The sequence below is a fragment of the Ovis aries genome, chromosome X (assembly GCF_016772045.2).
Source record: "Ovis aries strain OAR_USU_Benz2616 breed Rambouillet chromosome X, ARS-UI_Ramb_v3.0, whole genome shotgun sequence".
NCBI lineage: Eukaryota > Metazoa > Chordata > Mammalia > Artiodactyla > Bovidae > Ovis > Ovis aries.
The window spans coordinates 2,774,439-2,796,914 of NC_056080.1; the positions used below are offsets into that span (position 1 = coordinate 2,774,439).

At 53.3% G+C, this 22,476-nt stretch overlaps 1 protein-coding gene across 6 annotated transcripts in view; it reads left to right on the forward strand.

Moving 5' to 3' along the window:
• The window catches only part of PUDP (pseudouridine-5'-phosphatase), a 57,215-nt gene that overhangs the window by 31,260 nt on the left and 3,479 nt on the right, over window positions 1-22,476 (forward strand). For 3 of the 6 annotated variants that reach the window (XR_009598766.1, XM_060407559.1, XM_060407556.1), the window contains exon 3: window positions 12,298-12,527. Coding sequence is in view for 4 of the 6 variants with exons in the window: in XM_060407559.1 (XP_060263542.1) it covers window positions 12,298-12,527 (230 nt within the window). In the remaining 2 variants the exon portion in view is untranslated. Of the gene's footprint in view, window positions 1-1,971; window positions 2,232-3,214; window positions 6,683-12,297; window positions 12,528-15,047; window positions 15,301-22,476 lie in introns of those variants that run through there. The other 3 variants (XR_009598767.1, XM_060407558.1, XM_060407557.1) reach the window with 3 other exon arrangements.

The following is a 22,476-nucleotide window of genomic DNA, read 5'->3' on the forward strand; positions in this document are numbered from 1 at the left end:
TGTGGATGTCTTTTATTTCTCTTTCTTGCCTAGTTGCTCTGGCTAGAACTTACAGTGCTGTGTGAAATAAAAGTGACAAGAGAAGGCATTGTTTTCTTGTTCCTGATCACAGAAAAAGTGTTCAGCCTTTTACCATCCGGTATGATGTTAGGTATGGAATTTTCATACATGGCTTTTATTACGTTGAGGTACTTCTTTTTATTCCTAGTTTGAGTGTTTATATCATGAAAGGGTGTTGAGTTTTTTCCAGATCTTTCTGCTGCATCAGTTTGAGATGATCCTTTGCGTTTTCTTCTTCATTTCGTTAATACGGTGTGTCACGATTTTTGTATGTTGGACCATCCTCAAGACTCCAGAAATAAATCCCTCTTCTTCACAGTGTAGAAGAATCCTCTTAATGTGCTATTTAAATAAGTTTGCTGGTATCTTGTTGAATGTGTTTGCCTCAGTTTTTTTGTCATTTCTTTGTTTGGCTTTGGTGCCAGGGTAATGCTGGCCTGATGGGATGAGTTTGGGAGTATATCATCTTCTTTGAATTGTGGGGAAGAGTTTGAGTACTACTGGTGGTTAATTCTTTACACTCTGGTGGAATTCTCCGGTGAATCCATTTGGTCCTGCTTTCCTTGTCGGACGGCTTCTGACTACTGAATTAATCTCCATAATACTTAGAGGTTTGAACAGACTTTCTTTTTGCTTTGATCTCGATAGCTTGTATATTTCTGGCAATTCATCTATTTCTTCCAGGCTATTCAATGTGTTTGCGTACAGGTTTTCACATTATTCTCTTTGAATCCCTTTTATTTTTGTGCCGTTGGTTTTAATGTACTTGCTTTCGTTTCTGATTGTATTTATAAGCCTGTTTTTTTTTTTTTTCTTCAGTAATCCAGCTAAGTCTATATTGTTCATATTTGACATGGAGTCTCTTGCATTGTTTATCATACAAAGCACCCTTGATGGTTTAGACATGCAAATATCCTCTTTCTTCTTTATCCACCCAAGCCTTTCAAGTGGTTTTCCTTCCAGAATTTTGTTTTTTTTTTCTCCTAAGATATACTTGAGACATGATAGTAGTGGTTTAGGCACTAAGCTGTATCCGACTCTTGGATAACCACATGGCTTATAACCCACTGGGCTCCTCTGTCGATGGGCCTTCCCAGGCAGGAACACTGGAGTGGGCTGCCATTTCCTTCTCCAGGGGACCTTCCCAACCCAGGGATCCAATCCATGTCTCCTGCTTGGCAGGCAGGTTCTTTCCCATTGAGCCACCAGGGAAGCCCACACTTGAGATATATTCTACTCCAATTCCAAGAAAATGATTTCTTATGCGGCTAGCCTGGTAGTTCGGCTGGAATGATGCCTTCTGCGGCTAGCCTGGCAGTTCGGCTGGAGTGACGTCCTCTGCGGCTAGCCTGGCAGTTCGGCTGGAATGCCAGCAAGTCTATGTTATGAAGTCTACTTGGTGATCCAGTCCATGTAGTATCCTTGTCTTGGCTTTCCCAGTGACCAGATATTATTTAAGTGATACCTCATCCTGGGTAATCACTGAAGAGAACTGAACCCCAAAACCAGCTCCAGCGTAGAAATGAGACAAATGTTCTTCCTTGACAGTTTAGTCCTGCTAAAGTCGCCCGGAAGACTCTTCTTTGTCTCTGCATACATCACATGCCAGTCACAGACACAGTAAGGACAGAGATCTAGTTTCTACTCACAAAGACGTGCTGCACCCCCGAGTTGCCATCTGTGCCGCCTCCCTCCCATCCTCTCTTTTATGCGAGCCGAAGCTGAGCCCCACCGGAAAGGCAGCCTCCCGGCCCGGGAGTCCAGGGAGTGGCGACGGTGGCCAGGAGCAGTGACCGCTGCCCTCTGTCCAGCTCCAGGTGTTCCCCTTGCCGCCTGGCCGCTCTGACTCCGTCACGCAGCTCAGGATGGTAGAGGTGGAGCCCTTGACTCCCGGTTCTCTTCCCTCTGCAGGTGTTTTCTGGGGGGGGCCATTTCCGGCTGGGGGAAGGCTCCTTGAGCCCATGAGAGGAAGGAGCCTGTCTGTAGAGAGGGCGTATTATGAATTCCACGTCCTTCACTGTGGAGAGGGAAATGGCAGCCCACTCCAGCATCCTTGCCTGGAGAATGCCCACGGACAGGCGGGCTATAGTCCATGGGGTCGCAGAGAGTCGGACACGGCTGAGCGACTCACACAGACGTCCTTCATTCTGACGACGCAGCTCTGCCTTCAGGTGAGCGCTGTGGCCTGGCAGGGCCTTAGTGCCCAAGGGAGGGCAGGTTGCCTGGGAAACGGGCCCCGCCATAGTGATGCGGGAGCTCTGCCTGGGCTGTCACCAGGGTGACCAGCCCCTGATGATGAGGTGGGGGTGGCTGTGCCTGGGTCCCGCCTCATGGAGGGTTGGGCTGGCCCGTGCAGCTTGGAGGCCAGGCACGAGTGACTTGATTCCCTTCTCATGAGCTGTGGACACCTCTCTTTAAAATTGGTCTTGGATGTTCTAGGAAGGAAATACATTTTTTTTAGCTTTTTATTTTCTATTGAGGTATAGCTGATTAACACTGTTGTGATAGTTTCAGGCGGACAGTGAAGGCACTCAGCTGTACATGTACATGTATCCATGCCCCCAAACTCCCCTCCCATCCAGGCTGCCACATGACATTGAGAAGAGTTCCCTGTGCTGTCCAGTAGGTCCTTGCTGGTTCTCCGTGTTAAACACAGCAGTGTGTCCGTGTCCATCCCAGACTCCCTGACTATCCCTTCCCCCGTCCTTCCCCCTGGTGACCATAACGTTATTACAGAGGATTGAGCAGAGTTCCCTGTGCTGGACAGTAGGTCCTTGCTGGTTCTCCGTGTTAAACACAGCAGTGTGTCCACGTCCATCCCAAACTCTCTGACTGTCCCTTCCTGCCACCAGGACAGAAGTACTTTGGTCCAGTATGTCCTGTAGGCATTTACCACATCCCGTAGTACTGAAACATAGGATGTAAGTCAGCCACAGTTCTAATTATTTTCTGAGGATAAACATCTTCTTAACTGTGGCAAAAGTTTTTGACCAAAAAAAGAGAAATACTGAAATGTATGTGGTTTTAATAGGAAAAATTTTGACATGGAATGTAAGGAAACTGTCAGAACAGTGTTCCCCATGAAGGGTGCTGGTAACCTCCAGTGCATTTTTTTTTAATTATTGTTTTTTAATTTAAAAAATTATCTCTTTAGTTTTGGCTACGCTAGGTCTTCGTTGCTGCGTGTGGGCTTTGCCTAGCGGAGGCGAGTGGAGGCTGCTGATTGTGGTGTGTGAGAGTCTCACTGCGGTGTGGCTTCTCTTGTTGAGAACGAGCTCTACGGCTTCGTTGTCCCACAGCCTGTGGCGTCTTTCTTCCCCAACCAGGGGTGGAACCCGTGACCCCCGTGTCGGCAGGTGGGTTTGTCACCCCTGGACCACCAGGAAAGTCCACCTCCACCCATATTGTGGAGCAGATTGCTTCAGGCGCAGGTTCTTGGAGATGAATGACGGTAATGTGTTTTGGCATCATTTAAGCAGGAGTGAGCTGGTTTGGAAGGCCAGTGAATAAAGTCGGTGGTTTTTAATGGTGTGAAACCCCCGAGAAGGTCTCCCGTTGCGGTGGCTCTTTGCTTTTCCTGCTCTTTTTCCCTGGGGGTGGGGGTTGGGGGGATTTCCCACGGAAAACCCCAGGACGTGACTTTGGGGCCCGTGGAGGGGTCGAGGACAAGGCCCCGCCCAGGACTACTGGCCCGGGTGCACTGCCCCATGACACGGGCCCCACGGGAGCACATGTCCACCTCCACCGTGGAGTGCCGCCTGGGTGTTGCCTGTTGGGACAGGTCCCAGGTGGAGACAGGCCTGACCCGGACAGGTCCTCGCCAGTGCTCGGAAGTCACTCACGCCAGGACAGGCTCGGGATTCACTCACACTCCTCTCGGGAGTGCCCTGAAGACTACAGCGCAGCCGCCCAGCGGGCAGCCCTTTCCCTGGGGGGCGCCCCGGGCCCAGTCCACTCGGGCCCGTTTCTTCTTGGCCAGGCGCCTGAGCCTCATGTCTGTTTCCACCCGTCTGCCTTTGGCTCTTCTGTTTTGTTCTTCATCTGTCTTACTCCTTTAGTCCCCTGTGGCCATCAGCCAGTGTGACCATCTCCCGCCACCCCACTTTGTGAATGCACCGTCCACCACCCTGGCCAGAAGGCACTCACGTTCTCAGGGTCCCGCTGTAACTGCCTTCTTCCTTTACTTAACCCTTCTGTGCAGCTGCTGCTGAGTGGGTGCTCAGGGAGACACAAAAGAAACATCTCCTCCTCCACGCAGTCCCCAATCAGGGTAGGACACGTGCATCTCAGTTCAGTTCAGTCACTCAGTCCTGTCCGACTCTGTGACCCCATGGACTGCAGCACGCCAGGCCTCTCTGTCCATCACCATCTCCCTGAGCTTGCTCAAACTCATGTCCATCCAGTCGTGGAGTTGACTAAAATGTCTTCATCTTTTTTTCTTATATACAAATAAATTTCAGGTCTTATAAGATCAGTTCAGTTCAGTCGCTCAGTCATGTCTGACTCTTTCTTAAACCACGCACTATATAGTCCTTGGAATTCTCCAGGCCGGAATACTAGAGTGGGTAGCCATTCCCTTCTCCAGGGAATCTTCCCAACCCAGGGATCAAACCCGGGTTTCCCGCATTGCAGGCGGACTCTTTACCAGCTGAGCCACCAGGGAAGCCCCATTACTTACTGTTTAACAGGGATTCCCGGGTGGTGCTAGCGGTAAAGAACCTTCCTGCCAGATGCGATCCCTGGGTCGGGAAGATCCCCTGGAGGAGGGCATGACAATCCACTCCAGTATTCTCGCCTGGAGAATCCCACGGACAGAGAAGCCTGGCGGGCTACAGTCCACAGGATCAGAAAGAGTCAGGACTGAATTGGCTGAGCACGCACACACTGTTTAGCCATTCAGGGTGCCTCCTTCCAGACCATTTCTTAGGATACCTCTGAGATGCATATATACATACACACACATCCCTTAAAGGAATTTAAAAAAAATTCACCAACATGCAAAGCAAGTAAACAGTTGATACATAGAATGAAAATCCTGAAATTTTAAAATTACATTGCTTGGCCGTTTTTATAGGAAGAGACATGTGTTAAGCAAGTGAGAACTTTTTTTTTTTTTTTGGCTTGTATATGAGGTGAGCCTCCTTTATGAGCCTGAGCAGCGTCAGGGACTAGCTGAGAGTCAGGTCCTCAGTGTGTTCTTACGTGTGCCTGCCTGTCAGCCTCGGGTCGTTTTAGCACCTGCGCTTTCCAGGTGATGCTCTACAGTCCTGCGAGGTTTAAGTAAGCTGCCCAGAGATGCTCAGAGCTGGCCTCTTGACTGGCAGGGGCTCCAGCGAGCAGAGGTGCCCTGTTCACAGGGCAGGATTTCGAAAACAGGCCCCTCAAAGGCAATGACGACTCATAGGAAGAGTCCCCTTCCATGCTGCGCCACGCCCTGGAGCCTGAAATTTCTACCCGCCCCCCTCTTGAGGGGGGCTTCCCTGGTGGCTTAGACGGTAAATGATCCTGCTTGCAGTGTGGGATCCCTGGGTCAGAAAGATCCACCCTTGAGGTGGTGCCAGTGGTGAAGAACTCCTCCTGCCACTGCCGGAGGTGAAAGAGACTCAGGTTCGATCCCTGGGTTGGGAAGATCCCCTGAAGCAGGGAATGACTGCCTGCTCCAGTATTCTTGCCTGGAGAATCCCAGGGACAGAGGAGCCTGGCGGGCTACGGTCCATGGGGTTGCAAAGAGTCAGACACCACAGTTGAAAGGAGAGTGGCCCTCAGGGTGAGTCAGCAGGAGGTTATTCCCTTTATCTGCCCCGAATATGAGCTCGTAGCCTGTGGTCAAGTCTTCAATGATGTTAAAATCCAGCCATTGCTCAGGGTGCCCTTTGAAGGGGCAGAGGTGTCAGTGCAACAGTTGGGATGTTTCCGGGGGGCTCCGAAGAGCTCCAGTACCATAGTCCTTTCTGTCTCGGCACAGAGAGGACTTTAGAGAGAGCAAAGTGGTAGATAAGAGGTGGCTAATTAGAATAAGACGCCTGTGAGGCTCACAAGCTGGCAGACAAGACTTGCCACGCCCCGAGAACTTGGCGGGCCACAGGTTTATAATCAAAAGAAAAGTAGGGAGGAGGAAAGACCACCTTTTTCCTCATTCTTGAGTCGATGTCACGCTTCCATCGTCAGCTCCTCCTCCGCGTTGGCAGGGGAGTTTTCTTGCTTGCATGGTCAAGCGATCTCACAGAGGTGTTTTCTCGTGTGTGCAGAGCGTGACTCAGTCACTGAGCTCACCGGGCGGGGTGTGGGTCTCACGGCACCATCCTTTTATTGTTTAGGGGCCAGTTTCCTGCTTCCCTTGCGTGTTTTGCTGCTGAGCTCCGATCCTCTGGCTACCTGATGCAAAGAACTGACTCACTGGAAAAGACCCTGAGCTGGGAAAGATTGAAGGCGGGAGCAGAAGGGGACGACAGAGGATGAGATGGTGGGATGGCATCACTGACTCGACAGACATGAGTCTGAGTAAACTCTGGGAGTTGGTGATGGACAGGGAGGCCTGGCCTATTGCAGTCCACAGGGTCGCAAAGAGTCGGACACAACTGAGTGACTGAACTGAATGAAGCCTGCTTGGTTTTGTGGTTAAGCAGCTCTCCTTTCTTGAGTGATCATTTAATTTACGGGGTCTCCCATATTTTTTCTGCTTGCCATCCCCTAGTTGGGCTAACTGTCTGATCTCCTGCTTTGTCCCTTCACTCTGTCCCCATCATCGGGAGCTCTGCTTTGAGAAGCTGCTCCTGTAGGTCACAGCCCCTTCATACCTCCTGGCCATCATTCCAGAGGAGAGACCTGGTCTCGGGGTCCGAGTGGCAGCTGGAGATTCCGGGGGCCTCTCCCTGCTGCTGCCGAGAGCTGGTCCTCCGCTGGTGTTCCTGTGTGTGTCTGTGTGTCTCCTCTTTCTTTCCTGAGCTCTGTGCTTGATGGCTAACAGTTGCCAGCACATGTTCGTGTTTGCAGTCATGAACTGTGACCTCTTCTCATACTCACAGCCCCCTGTTTCTAGTCTCCACCACGAGCTCTCCTACGTTGGGTCCATTTCATCAGTTTCCTGTGGCTGATGTACCCAGTGACCACGCTGTCACAGTCCTGGAGCCCGGGAGGCTGAGGTCACGATGTGGGTAGGGCCACAGTCCCTGCAGAGATGCCAGGGAGGGGCCTTCCTGTGTCTTCCGGCTTCTGGGGGCTCTAGGCATCCGCCCCTGGGCTGGGGGCCGCCTCCCTCCTGTCTCCGCCCCCGCCTTCACGTGGCTTCTCCTGTGTGTCCGTGTCTCTCTCCTTCTGTGTCTTACAGGGAGCGTATCATGGGGTTCAGGGCCGCCCTCATCCAAATGACCTCATTTCAGAGTCCTTTACGTCACATCTGAAAGATCTGGTTTTCAAGTCAAGTCCTGTTCTGAGGTCAAGGCGTCCCAGGGCTGAGGTTCCTCCAGAGGCTCCAGGGGAGGGTCCTCCCCACCTCTTCCAGCTTCTGGGGGCTCCAGGCGTCCATCCCTGGACTGGGGGCCGCCTCCCTCCGTCTCCACGTGGCTTTTCCTCTGCCTGTTGCCCCTTCTCTTGTGAGGACACCAGTTACTAAGGGCCCCGGTTGCTGTTACAAATGTCTGTGGGTCTCTCCGAGTTCATGTAGTTGAAGTCCCCACCTGCAGTGTTACTGTATTTGGAGGTGACCCGATTGCGGTGTGGTGAGATTGTCAAGGTGGCACCCTAGGAACGGGATTAGCGCCCTTCTGCGAGAGGCCCCTCAGAGCTCGCTCCTCCCCCCCACCGCCCCCCACATCAGGACAAGGGGAAGGTGGCTGTGAGCCAGGAAGAGGGCCCGCTCAGGAGACCCTGGGTATGTGGGCGCCTTGGTCTTGATCGCAGCCTGCAGAACTGTGAGACGCAGATCTCCGTGTTTACACACCAGCCAGGCCAGAGGGGCTGCGTGACGACAGCTGGGGCAGAGGGGCAGACGCCACTGGGTTGAGCGTGCACGCGTGCATTGCTCAGGCGCACATAGCTCTCCTTTGCTGACCCTCGTGGACCGTAGCCCTCCAGGCTCCTCTGTTCATGGGACTCTCCAGGCAGGAATAATGCAGTGGGTTGGCATTTTCTTCTCAGGGGAATCTTCCCTACCCAGGGATCCAACCTGAATCTTCTGTGTCTCCTGCGTTGGCAGGCAGATTCTTTACCGCCGAGCCAACTGGGAAGTGCCACTGGGCTTAGGGCTGACCCTAAATTCATGCTGATCTCATTCTGAAGGTCCTTCATCACCTCTGCACAGACCCTCATTGTCCCGGGTCAGTTCATGGTCAGAAACCCCAGGGCTGAGGCCCTTCACCTCCGCACAGACCCTCCTCGTCCCAGGTCAGTTCACGGTCAGAAACTCCGGGGATGAGGACCTCACCTCTGCACAGACCCACGTCCCAGGTCAGTTTACGGTCAGAAACCCCAGGGGTGAGGACCTTCACCTTGCACAGACCCTCATGTCCCAGATGAGTTAACAGTCAGAAACCCCAGGGGTGAGGACCTTCACCTCTGCTCAGACCCTCATGGTCCAGGTCAGTTCATGGTCAGAAACTCCAGGGGTGAGGACCCTCACCTCTGTACAGACCCATGTCTCAGGTCAGTTCACGGTCAGAAACCCCAGGGGTGAGGACCTCACCTCTGCACAGACCATCCACATCCCAGGTCAGTTCACGGTCAGAAACCCCAGGGGTGAGGAGCTCACCTCTGCACAGACCGTCCACATCCCAGGTCAGCTCACGGTCAGAAACCCCAGGGGTGAGAGGCAAGCTGAGCCCGTCCCTGGGTGGTGTCGTCTCCCCACCCTGGGTCCTCTCCACTCCCGGCCACAATGTGTCTCTGGGTTCAGGGTGAAGTGTTAAAAGGACGCCTGAGCTAGCCGGGCGGCTGCTGGATACAGCCCCCCAGCACCTGAGTTCCAGGGCAGCAGCTGAAAGATCCCATGTCCCCTGTCGACCTCTGCACGCTTCTGTGTTCAGACCCACTTTCCTGGCTCTTCCGTGTGCAGACCCACTTCAGGCAGGCTCCGTCTCTCTCCTCACCAGCCCAAGGCCTCTCGGTGAAGTCAGGTGGAAACACTCACCTCTCCGCATGGCTGATACTCCTCACGTTTCTTCTTTCCTTCCCTGTAGATCAGTCCTGGAGTGCTCATTCTCTGTAGCAAGAGCGATCTGTCTGTGCCTGGCCCGGAAGCCCACTTGAGCACCCCGAGACTACCAGCTGTCTGCTGCTGGGGTTCATTTATGTACCTAGTTAACGAGCTTCTGTGCAGGACAGAAGTCCCGGCAGGTTTCTAGTCTTTTACTTCGCAGAGAGACTAAGAAAAAGTCAGCATACGGTATTTAAAGGACACAAAAGTTTTTGAAGGAATCGGGCAGTCGTATGTTCACATCAGGAGACTTGAGTGAATGATGAGTAACCTGCGCTTGATGGATTGGCAGCAACCATGGCGACTACCATCTGGTGGGGCCCTGCCTTGCTGTGTGCTCTTTTACGGGTGGGATGTTTTACAGGCGTCCCCTCACAGCGTCACCACCTGGAATGCTAATCGTTGCTATATCTCAGGACAGAACCGAGCCCCAGAGATGGAGTCTGCTTGCCACGGGCTGTGGTCAGCCTTCCTGTCTCTGGGCTTATGTTTGTATCCATCTCGGACATCTTCACGGAGCTCATCTGATTTAAAAGGGGTCATTCCCAGACTCCCCTGGGGTTCCAGTGGTGAGGAATCCACCTTCCAGGGGCCCCGGGTTTGCTCCCTGGTCTGGGAAGTAAGTTCCCACACGCCATGGGCCAACTAAACCCGTGCATCGCAGCTAGGGAGGAAGCCTACACACTGCAATGGAGATCCTGCGTGCCATGAGTAAGACCCGATACAGCCAAAAATAAATACATACATAAAAGCAACAAATCTTAAAAAAAAAAAAAAAAATTTAACAGTCATCCAAAAGCTTTTTCTTTCATTCCGCTATGGATAAAAATGTTAACTCTGTTTTCCCATATAGGCTTGCTGGTGTGTATTTATTTTGGTATAGTATTGTCCCGTTATGTTAGTGCATTACCAAATATTCACAGAACTAGAAATATTTAAAGTATAAGCTAAAAATGAGATCAACTATATTTAAATTTTTATAATCAATAGCATCAGAGGACTCTTCCAGCAAAATTTTCTTTTTCCAGTAGGTTTTAGAGGAAGCATATGTTTCAATATGCTCCCGTATTTTTCAGTATGTTGGTTTACTCTTGGGTCATACAACGTGAACCTTTTGTTTTAGATGCAAGTCATGTTGATACTCAGCTTTAATCACCGTATCCAGACCGAGGTGATTATCGGATGTATACTTGTCATAGGCATGCTTTCATCCTTTTAATTCACCAGTTCCATGAAGGCTTTTTATGGAAATTTGGCTAATGTAATTCTACATATTGGTCATTAGTTGTTGCAAGCTAATTAAATAGTGTGGCTTTTTAATATTTTCGAGTAACAGGTTCGAACCCCGTAGCAACTCTTCAAGTAGGATACTTTCATAGTGGTTGTAAGTTGGGTGAAGTGTGTGTGTTCACAAGACATACGGGTCTGTAGTTTTCCGTATGTTTTTCTCCAGCTTCCATATCAGAAAAGTGCCGGTCTCAAAAAAACGGGTTGGGAAATAAGTGTTCCCTGTGATTTTCTGAGGTTTCTTTAGAATTGGCATTGTTTCTTCCTGGGGTGTTTGGTAAGTTCACCAGCGAGGGCGTGCGGTGCCAGGTCCGGGACGGTTCTTAGCTACAGGTTCAGTCTCTTTCCCGTGGATCTAGGGCTAGTTACATTATCACTGTGTTGCTGAGTGAGCTGTCAAAGAACTCTTCCAAAGAACTTCTTTCTCTTCAAGAAGGGCGTGCGGTGCCAGGTCCGGGACGGTTCTTAGCTACAGGTTCAGTCTCTTTCCCGTGGATCTAGGGCTAGTTACATTATCGCTGTGTTCCTGAGTGAGCTGTCAAAGAACTCTTCCAAAGAACTTCTTTCTCTTCAAGAAGAACTCGCCCGCGTCGTCTACGTTGTCAGATTTATTGGCGGCTCCCCGGGTTTGCTCTGATGGTAGTAGAGCTTCAGTGGCTCAGTTGTGTGCCCCTCGTTGAGACCTCAGGACTGTGACCCACCAGGCGATTTCTCTGTCCATGGGATTTCCCAGGCAAGAAGACCGCAGCGAGTTACTATTCTCCTCCCCCAGGGGATCTTCCCAACCCAGGGATCGAACCAGCATCTCCTGCAATGCAGGTGGATTCTTTTATTTTTTAATTTATTATTTTTAATTGAAGGATAATTGCTTTACAGTATTGTTTTCATTCCCACCTTACGTCAACATGGATCAGGTGTATGTGTGTCCCTGGCTCCTGAACGCCCCTGCCGCCTCCCCTCCAGGTTGTCAGAGAGCCCCAGTTTGAGCCCTGGGAGTCCCACAGAGAGTTCCCCGGCTGTCTTGTTTTACACACGGCAATGTGCGTGTGTCCATGCTGCCCTCTCCATTCTTCCCGCTCCTTCCTCCACTGTGTCCACAAGCCTGTTCTGTGTCTGTATCTGCACTGCTGCCCTGCAGGTAGGCTCATCAGCACTGTCTTTCTAGAGCCCACGTATATGTGTTAACATACGGTGAGCACCGTCTTTCTAGAGCCCACATACCTGTGTTAGTATGCGGTAATGGTGTTTCTGTTTGTGACTTAACTTCACTCTGTAAAAGACTCCAGGTTCATCCACCTCGTCAGAACTGACTAAAGTGTGTTCCCTTTTATGGCTGGGTAATATTCCACTGTATACATGTACCACGGCTTTTTTATCCATTCACCTGTGGATGGACATCTAGGTTGCTTCCACGTCCTAGCTATCGTATGTAGATGTGTTCAGGTGGATTCTTCACCGGCTCAGCCGTCAGGGAGGCCCTTGCTCTGACCGGCGCGGCAAGCAGTGCACCAGCCATCTCAGTAGTCACCTCTGACCCTCTGGGAAAGGCCATCGCGGAGCCCTGAACTGCTTTTCCATGTCGGTGCTGAGTGGAGATGTCCCTGTGCTGACACCCCTGCCCTGTGAGGACAGCGGTGAGATCAGACGAGGCCGCAGGCTGGGGGGGACGGGGCTGGCCCAGGGTCGCCCCCGAGGCCTGCACCCGCCCCCCACCCCATCCCTGACGGTCCCCCTTCCTCCACCCCCCACACCCCGCCCAGGCGTGGAGAAGCTGATCCACCATCTGCGGAAGCACGATGTGCCCTGCGCCGTGGCCACCAGCTCGGGGACGGCGTCCTTCCAGCTGAAGACCAGCCGCCACCAGGACTTCTTCGGCCTCTTCCACCACGTGGTGCTGGGCGACGACCCCGAGGTGCGGAGCGGGAAGCCCGAGCCCGACATCTTCCTGGCCTGCGCACGCCGCTTTTCTCCGGCTCCTCCCGCCGACAAGGTACGCGGCGCGGCTGGGAACGGGGGAGACACCCAGTGCTGGTCGGGGGCTCTCCGTGTCCACGCGGACGGCTGCTGCGCAGCTCCTGAGACTCGAGGCGAGGGCACTGCGGGCAGCGGGAGCGCCGTGCCCGGGGAGGGCCCTTCACTTCGTGGGGGGCAGCGCAGCTGCCCCGAAACTCCTGGCTGGAGAGACCCGCAGGACGGAACCGCCCCCTGGGGGGTGTCCCAGAGCGTCTAGAGCTGACCAAGCGCGGCTTACGGGCACCGAGCGGGAAAGAGGGGCCTTTGGAGACAATGGGACTCCTGTATCCTCGTTTGTGACGTGCAGACCCGGACGCGAACGCGCAGTGCGGTTCGGTGATTCTGACGTCGGTCAACCACCCTCGCCGCCGCTCTGCCTGCGCGCTTCTTGGTGATACTTGGTCACTGCCGAGCTGGTGCGCGTGAGGGCGCTTGGTTTCCACTGAGCGGTCGCCAGGCTTCTGTGTGTTTCTCCCGCTGGAAAGGGCCGGCAGGGGAGCTCCACCTGCATCACGCAGGGTCCCCCGTGGGGAGGGGAGGAAGTGTCTGAGCCTGGGAGAGGCTGACGGTGAGCAGTGGTGCCTTGTGGCGGACCGGGGCTGCTGAGGTGCGGGGCGGAGCCTCGGCCGCCCGCAGGTGCGGATTCCGGAGCCTTTGGGGGCTTCTCCAGGGGCGTGGCTCCTGGTGACCCCAGGGTGTCCCCGCCAGGCAGGGCGCCTATCCATCGGGGGTGATGGCGTTAATCAGGTGCCTTGTGGGGAACCCGTGCAGGGAAGAGCGTTTCCCTGGAAGGTCGTCTCACCGTTGTGGCCTCTCACTAACCAGGGAGCCGGTGCTGGGACCCAGCCTGGTGCCACAGAAATCAGAGCCTCAGGACTGTTCCTCCAAAAGCGGCCTCCAGAGGCAGCTGAGGTGAGGGAGCGTTCTTGAATGGCCTGCTTTTGGGGTTCAGGACCTGACTTGCTGCATTTAGCTTGTAAGGACAATCGAAATACAGAACCACCACCACCAGCCCCACCCCTGCCTGCCCCACCGCAGCCTCTGCCTGGTCTCAGACCCGCACTGGGTCTCCCACGGTTCAATACACCTACGCCAGGAGCTCCCTGCAGTCCGTGCAGACCCCGGGTTAGGGGCTCGGCCCCCGCTTCACACGCCAGCCACCAGTGGAGGCATCCCGGCTGCTCACACTTCTCCCCGGCCGAGCACAAGCTTGGGGATCCCACAGAGCCCCTCTATCCCAGCAGTTGTAACTGACTAGAATGACTCAGAAGTCAGGAATGCGCTGTGCTCGCCTTCACTGGTCTACCTTACGAATGCAACTACCCTGGCAGCCCAGTGGCTAAGACTCCGGGCTCTCAGTGCAGGGGGCCTGGGTTCTATCCCTGGTCAGGGAACTAGATCCCCTGTCGCCGTAGTTAGGAGTCTGCATGCCATAGCTAAAGAGCAAAGATTCTGCCTGCCACAGCTAAGACGTAGTGCAGCCAAATACATGTATATAAATACAGCCCAGGAACCCTGCAGCAGAAGAGCTGTGTGGGCTGAGGGGTGGGTGGCTGGGCTGCTGGAGCGCTCAGGCCCACTCGGGTGTGCCGGCCTCCAGCACCCGCCTGTCTTCAGCACCAACGGCGTCCTTGTCTTCCAGGGGTCTTTGTGGAGGCTCCATTGCCGGCGGTTAATTCACTGGCTGTTGGTAAATAAATGCATCCTTTGCTGGCCCTGGAGATGAGGGGGTGGGCTACAAGTGGCACCCCTCCAATCAGCCTTGGGGTGGGACACAACCAGGAGCCCATCAACAACCCCCCCCCCACACACACACACACACACTGGGCATCCTGCGTCCATCTAGGGACCAGGATACTCAGGCATGCTTGGAAGGGGATTAGTATGAATGGCGTGGAAAATGGGCTCACGGCCCTGGAGGTGGTAAGGGTTTTAGGAGCTCTGTGCGGGAAAGGTAAAGTGGGGCTTCCCCGTTGGCTCAGACGGTGAAGAATCTGCCTGCCACGCAGGAGACCCGGGCTCCATCCCTGGGTCAGGGAGGTTCCCCTGGAGAAGGGACACCCACTCCCCACTCCGCACTCCAGTATTCTGGCCTGGAGAGTCCCATGAACAGAGAAGCCTGGCAGATACCAGGGGCAAAGACCAAATTTTTTTTTTTTTTTTTTTTTACATTGCAGCCATAAGCATCATTGAGTGTCAGTGAGGAACAATGATTTCCATACACGGCGAGTTCAACCCAGTAGTGGACGCAGCCCAGCTGCTAAGCCGCAGAGTTGGAGCTGAAGCCACAGGGCTGATGGGGCAGGGGCTGGGGGCCGAGCAGCTCTGCCTCTTACATCAGGATGTGTGCGTGTCCACGAGCTCAGTGTCCCGCTACAGGTTCCACACAGATGGGTTCTTTTCCCTAAGAACTGGCGCCCCTCCTGCCCCACTTAATGTCGACCCCTTCAGGTGATAACGCGGCTTCTAGAAGGGCCACCTCCTGTATCCACTGCAGGTTGCTGTTGATCAGCCTGGCGCAGCGAGGTGCCCCCCCGCCCCCCAGGCACACTGGTCCTCCCGGGAGGCTCCCAGCAGAAGCACTGTCTTCCAGCCCATCCTGGCAGCTGAGAGGACAATATGCTGGACCATCACCTCCTGAATTGTGTGGACGTGCGAGTTCAAAGAGGAGGCCGCTGCCCGCCTGCCTCCACCTCCAGGCAGCCCTTCCTTCGCTGGGCACCCTGTTCACGGAAACACAGTGTTTGCAGGTTTGCGAGTGTGTGCTCAGGCAGTGACAAGGAGACCATGTTGCTGGGTTTGCGTGAGGACAGTTGCAGCGAAACCATGGACGGTGGGGGTGGGGGGTGGGCAGGGGTTGGGGCTCCAGCCTGCATGGCAGGAGTTTCCCTTGGTGAGGCACCAGGCTGGAGCTCGAACGGCCCTGTTGCCCGCCCTGACGGCGTTCATTTCAGATGCGTCAAAGGAGGCTGAGCGAGCGCGTGGCCTGGGCCTAACCCAGCTTTTCCGGTGGCTCTGCCAGTTGCCCTCGTTCCGCACCCACGTCTGTTCGTGCAGGTGTTTGTCTTGCAGATGAAAACCTCTCTTGTCCTGTCTCCTAGACAATTATAGCTAAGGCGTTTGGGATTTCCCCTGGTGATGTGCTTCTTGTGGTAAGAAGGGCCGTGCTGACAGGCTCCTGGTTGTGCCGTGCTCTGCAGCCCGATCATTGTGTGCTTGAGTTTGTCTCCTGAATACAGGGGCTTCCCAGGTGGCTCAGTGGTAAGGACCCCGCCTGTCAATGCAGGAGATGTAAGATTGATTCCTGGATCCGGAAGATCCCCGGGAGGAGGGCGTGGCCACCCACTGCAGTACTTTTGCGTAGGAAATCCCACGGCCAGAGGAGCCTGGCGGGCTGCAGTCCACGGGGTCGGAGAGCTGCGCATGACTGAGTGACTTAGCACCCGAATCCAGGAAGCAGGTGCAGAGAGGCCCGTGGAGACACGACAGAGCTCTTAGGGCGCGTCCTGCTGCTCTGCCTCTGATGCAGTGCAGGTGCCAGCGCGCGGGGGTGTCGAGCCTCACAGTTGAAGGGCGTGCCACGAGATTAGGAAGTCCCTGCAGAGAGCCCCGGTGCCAGCGCGAATTGACGGTGGTGTGCGCGTCACCGAAGGCACTCGGTGCCTCAGGACTAATAAGGAAGCAGGAGAGCGCAGGTGGTATGGGGGGGGGGGGTTGCGCTCACACACTGGTCACAGTCTTACTAGGAGGAAGTGCCTCACAGGGCTAGTGTTCATTGTTTTCACTCTTTCCTCGCAAGCTGTCTGGGTATCATCCTTCTGTGCTTAAAAAATGTAGTAATAACCAGGTCCTGGTGGCCTGTTCTGGGACCTTTTCCTGTACACTCTTAGGTTTGCCGTCAGGGGTGTGTCACTTAAATGGACAGAAGACGTTAGCAAGAGAAAATACAGATTTCTCTCTGCCTAAGAAGGCGGCACTGCACAGGAGATACGATCCAAGGAGGCATTTAGAAGCTGGGGTTTACAGACCATCATAATAGGGCTTGGGGAGAAAGAGGGGCACTTCCGGGAGAACAGATATCTTTGAGGAACATAACTGGGCTCTTAGGAGAATGGATGGGAGATACAGCCCTTGTATGGCAACGTCTGTTTGGGTGATTTCTTACCCAGGTGCTGACCTGTGCAGACTTCCGTTTAGTCATAAAAGTCCTTGTTCCTGGGTTGTGAAAATCCTAAGGAGAGGCTTTATGGCAGTGGCATTTCTTTTTCTTTATATATATATTTTATTGAGGTATAGTTGGCTCACAATGTTTCAGGGGCACAGTGAGGTGCCTGAGTTACACACACACACATATGTATTATTTTTCAGGTTAGTTTCCATTGCAGCTCATTATAAGATACTGACTTCAGTTGCTTGTGCTATACAACCTGTGTTGCCTGTTGCCTGTGTGCTTGACTTAAAAATTAGAAATCTAGCACTCTATTCATACTAAGTCAAACGAGTGGAATCGAAATGTCAAATTTTTCAATTAGGCCAAAATTCCCAAGTTTTCTCAATATATATTGTATTTATATACTAGTATATTGTATTTATTGCATTATAATGCACTATTTATATATATGTATACCGAAGCTTTTCTACTGTGCTTGATTAAAAACTTGAGAAAGAACATCAAAAAAAAAAGAGAGATGGAGAAATTGGAAAGCATAAACTAAATGAAATAGCACTGAATGTGAAACAGAAAAAGTGAAACAAACGGGGTAAAAGTATAAGATCATCATATAGTCCAGTTGTTTTCAAACATGGCAGCTCACCAGAAACAGATCTGGAGCTTTGGAGAAAAGCAAGCAATACCTGGGCATTTGTATTTTTTAAAAAATTATGATTTAATTCTGACAGCCATATGGATTTTAAAAAGCGATTACAGGTTTTTCTGTTAAATGGTTTTTTGTGATACAGTTTTGGTGATACAGAATCATATTATTTTCCTGTTGACCGATGATTAGACAGTGGTATTAAGTGAGTAATAGTCATATAATCGCAATAGTGAAAGATGTTTATCAGTTTTCACAGTCAGTAGCCAAACAAAAAAATAAATAAAGATCATTACAGTTGCAAGCCATAATGGGAAGACGGTTAACCTAACAATATAAAATAATTACATACAATCTGGGGGGTCAGGCAGAGTGATGTAGAAAGTGGGGGTGGATATACGCACTCAAGAAGCCCCTCGAGTGTAGGCAGTCAGCACCTTTGATACTTCAAGCGCCCCTTCACCTCCACGGAATGGAGCAAGCACAACCGATGTACCTGTTTTCATGCGCCCGGCAAGTCTGTATCTTTTGGTTGGAACGTAGCTCAGTTTGTAAAGAATCTGCCTGCAATGCAGGAGACCCTAGATCGATTCCTGGGTCAGGAAAATCCGCTAGAGAAGGGATAGGCTACCCACTCCAGCTTCCCTGGTGGCTCAGCTCGTAAAGAGTCCGCCTGCAATGTGGGAGAGCTGGGTTCGATCTCTGGGTTGGGAAGATCCCCTGGAGAAGGGAAAGGCTACCCACTCCAGGATTCTGGCCTGGAGAAGCCCACGGACCGTACAGTCCATGAGGTCGCAGAGTCGGACACGACTGAGCGGCTTTTCACTTGTCACCTGGTGCGTTTAGTTCATTTACATTTAAGCTCATTTCACTTTTCACTGGGTGCATTTAATTCATTCACACTTGAGGTAATTATTGAAATACATGATCCCGTTACCATTTTCTTAATTGTGTAGGGTTTATTTTCTGTAGGTCTTCTCTACGCAGGAAACACAAGAGAAGGAATGGACATACTGATTTTTAAAAATCTTCTGCGCTCGTGGCATGGGGTATGGGATCTTAGTTCCCCCAGCAGCGATGGAACCTATGCTGCGAGTATCAGTACCACTGCACCACTAGGGAAGTCTCTGTGCAATTGAATTTTTCCCGGAGCCTTCGAGGGCTTGGTAAAGCCCATTCAGATGGTAAAGAGTCTGCCTGCAATGTAGGAGACCCAGGTGTGATCCTTGTGTTGGGAAGATCCCCTGGAGGAGGAAATGGCAGCCCATTCCAGTATTCTTGCCTGGAGAATCCTTTGGACAGAGGAGCCTGGCGAGGTACAGTCCATGGGTTGCACACAGTCGGACACGACTCTACAAGTAACACTTAACACAGGGAGCCTTTGCTTTGAGGAATATAAAGAGGGTTTAGAAAAAACCCTCTTCCCACTGCTGTTGATTCAAATGTCTTCAGCTCAGAAGAATCCTTGGGCCCCTGTGGCGTGTTCTGGCCCTCCTTTACCCCCGAGGGAGTCCCTGTTTTTCTTTTTTTTTTTTACTCCCTAACCCTAACCCTTCCTGCTTCATCTCCCCTGACATTCAGCATCTGGCTGGCCAGCAGGAAGGCCTCTGCTCAGTTAGCCCTGCATTTCTGGAGGCCTTCAACTCCTCCTCCATCCCGAGAGGTCTCACCTTCCCCTTGGCTTCGGGGAGTGCTGCCTTCCAGGAGCCCTTGGTCCGGCTCCCCCTCTGACCAGCTGGTCTCGGGCCGGCCTTGGGAGCCTCCCGGGCTCCATGATGCCCACGTTGGATCCCACCTGCACCTTCCCATGGTCTGTGGCCACTGGCACGTCCCAGGCCCTCCCCAGCTGGGTGGTGTCAGTGACCTCCCGAACAGGAGGCCCTTGTCCCCTCGCATCTCCCCCAGACCGGCTGCACCGACTCGCTCTGCCGGCAGCCCTGCGGAGATCAAAGGCCACGGTCCGTGGTCCTTCGGATTGCAGGGTGACTTAGGTGGCCAGGCCTGGGCGCTCCCAGTTGCCAAGAAGACACGGGCTCCCATGGGACTTCTCTGGCGGTCCAGTGGTCCAGAACTTAGCCTTCCAGTGTGTGGGTTTGATGCCTGGTTGAGGAACTAAGATTCCTACCTGCCTGAAGGCCCCAAAACAAAAACATAGACAGAAGCAGTGTTTACCAGACCTTCAAAATGGTCCCATATGAAAAAAAAAATCTTAAATGGGCCACCTACAGCCCATAGGCCTAGAATGCATAGCGAATAATGCTGTGTAATTACATTATTTAAAGACATAATGACCCACTCTCAGCTGTCTGAGATGGAACGATGGGAGAGAGACAACTCTTCCTGGACAGGACATATGAAATATACCTCCTGCACACACTTCTCCTCACTTCACCTGCATGGGTGTTCATCTCCATTTTCACATCCAGTATAGCTGTGTGTATGTGTGTGTGAGTGTGTGTGTGTGTGTGTGTATGTGTTAGTCTGACTCTTGGGACCCCGTGATGGACTGTAGCCCGCCAGGCTCCTCTGTCCATGGGATTTTCCAAGGCAACAATACTGGAGTGGGTTGCCATTCCCTTCTCCAGGGCATCTTCCCATCTGAGGGATCGACCCCGTGTCTCCTGCATTGGTAGGCGGGTTCTTTAACCGCTGAGCTACCCGGGAAGTCCCTCAAGTGTCACCAGTCATCGTGTTTGATATATTTCAAGCCGGGAAATCCAGCGGCAGCCCCGTCTCCCTTTGCAGGGACCCTTGAGCAATCTCACTGAAGTTCCAGCACTGAGAACCTCTTCCTACACCCCTGCCCCATCTCCCTTTGCCATCACGGGGAGCATCCACCTGACCGGAGCCCTTCGCTGTGTCTGTCTGTGACGTTTCTGTTGGGCTGTGTTCGGCGTGAGTTGCTTCTGGTTCTGTGGATTCATATGCACAGACACATACATCAAACAAGATGTAAGTTGGTGCAGTCATGTGCCGGAAGCCGACTGGAAGCATCACCTGAGGAGCTCCTCTATGCCTGGCTCCTGTGGTGTGGTTGCGCCAGCATGCCTGCCAAGCGGCTTTCTCGGTTCTCTACACGTGGCTGTGAAATCTCCCCGTGTCGGCCGGTTCAGAGGACGGGAGTTCTCATGAGGCCATCAGGACAGCGTGTCCATGTAACCCAGCCATCTTAAGCTGCCATCACAGAATGAAAATCTGACAGGACTTCAGGCCTTTACAAGGCGGCTTGTATCTTGGATTTCTGATAAATTAACTAAACAGCCGTGCCTGCATATACATGTATTAGACACACACGACTCTGCTAGTCTGGGAGCAGTCGGGATTTCCAGGTGGGCCTAGTGGTGAAGGACCTGCCTGCCAATGCAGGAGACGCAGGTTCGATTCCCAGGATGGGAAGATTCCCCTGGAGGAGGGCATGGCAACCCACTCCAGTATTCTTGCCTGGAGAATTCCATGGACAGAGGACCTGGTGGGCTACAGTCCACGGGGGCGCAGAGAATGGGACGCGACCGAAGCGACCTAGCATGCACTCAAGGGAGCAATCTCACTCAAGTTCCAGCACTAAGAACCTCTTCTTGCACCCCTGGTTTTGCCTGTGGAATGTGTGTGAAGCACAGCTGTGGTCTTGTTTCCAGTTCAGTCTGCCTGGCTCCCCACAGGACCCCATCAAGTGTATACCCTTTCACCCGGCTGCTTTCTTCCTCGCGGGTTCCTGCAGAATTCCCTCTTAGCTGCTGCTCGTATGAGTGAGAGTGAACGTCGCTCAGTCGTGTCCGACTCTGTGGCCCCATGGAGTTCTCCAGGCCAGAATACTGGAGTGGGTAGCCTTTCCATTCTCCAGGGGATCTTCCTGACCCAGGGGTTGAACCCGGGTCTCCCACATTGCAGGCGGATTCTTTACCAGCTGAGCCACCTGGGACTAGTGTATAATGGGCAGGGAAGGGGTGGGAGGCACCCTATAGGGTTAAAAAAACACAGCTGAATGCAAAGACTTCTTAGCATGTGCCAGTGAGCAGAACGCCTGAGGAACACTGGATCAGTTGTACACTAGGTTAGACAGACTGAATGGATGCAGACTTGGACAAACTCCAGGAGATGGTGGTAGACAGAGAGGCCTGGGTGCTGCCGTCCATGGGGCTGAGGACAGTCAGACACACCTTGGCCACTGAACCACAGCAACAACACCGGTTCAGCTCCTACTGAGTTCGTCACTGTTGCTGTTCGGTGGCTCAGTGTGCTGTGAGGGCTTGCCAGGTGGCTCAGTGGTAAAGAACCTGCCTGCCAGTGCCCCTGGAGGAGGAGGGCATGGCAACCCGCGCCAGTTTTCTTCCCTGGAGAATCCCATGGACAGAGGAGCCTGGCGGGCTGCAGCCCATGGGGTTGCAAAGAATCGGACCTACCTGAGCGTGCACGAACGAACATACGTTTCCTTGCGTGTGTATCAGTTCCCGTGGTAACCGCCAGGCTGTCTGTACACGGCGTCTGCGGGCAGAGAGGGAAAATCCGCTCAGCGGGTCCGTCCTGTGATAAAGCCTGCTGGGGAAGCGCGGCCAAGGCAGGTGGGAGGAAGCGTGGTCGGGAGGAAGCGTGGTCGGCTCCGCTGGAGCTGCGTCACCCGGGAAGCGCTTGCTTCCTTTGCGCAGACCGCAGGCGCAGGACGTCCCCAGGCGCTTCTTCTGCTGAGAAGGTCGCCCCGGGGGGCGTGTGGTCAGTGTGCTCGGCGGCCGGAGGGCAGGAGCACAGACTGGGGGGCTGTGGGGGCTGCAGCAGCAGACACGTGTGCCCCCTGGTCCTGGGGCCGGGGTCCAGCACAGGGGGCGCTCGTCAGGGCGTCCTGCTCGCTCCTGTGTCCTCACGGGGGCGGTCCTCTGGGGCGAGGAGGGCGGGGCGGACAGAACGACTTCCCTGTCTTCTTCGAGGGATCCCCACTCTCTCTGATGAGGCCCCCTTGGGACTCAGTCACCTGAAAGGCCTTCCAGGGACCCCGTCTCCAAGTCCACTGGGTGAGAGGCTTTAGCACTGGATGTATTCAGACACATTAGCCACCTAATCGTCAAGGCTGACGGCGCAGGCCAGCTCTCAACACGGGAGACCAGTGGGGCCTTGGGCCAG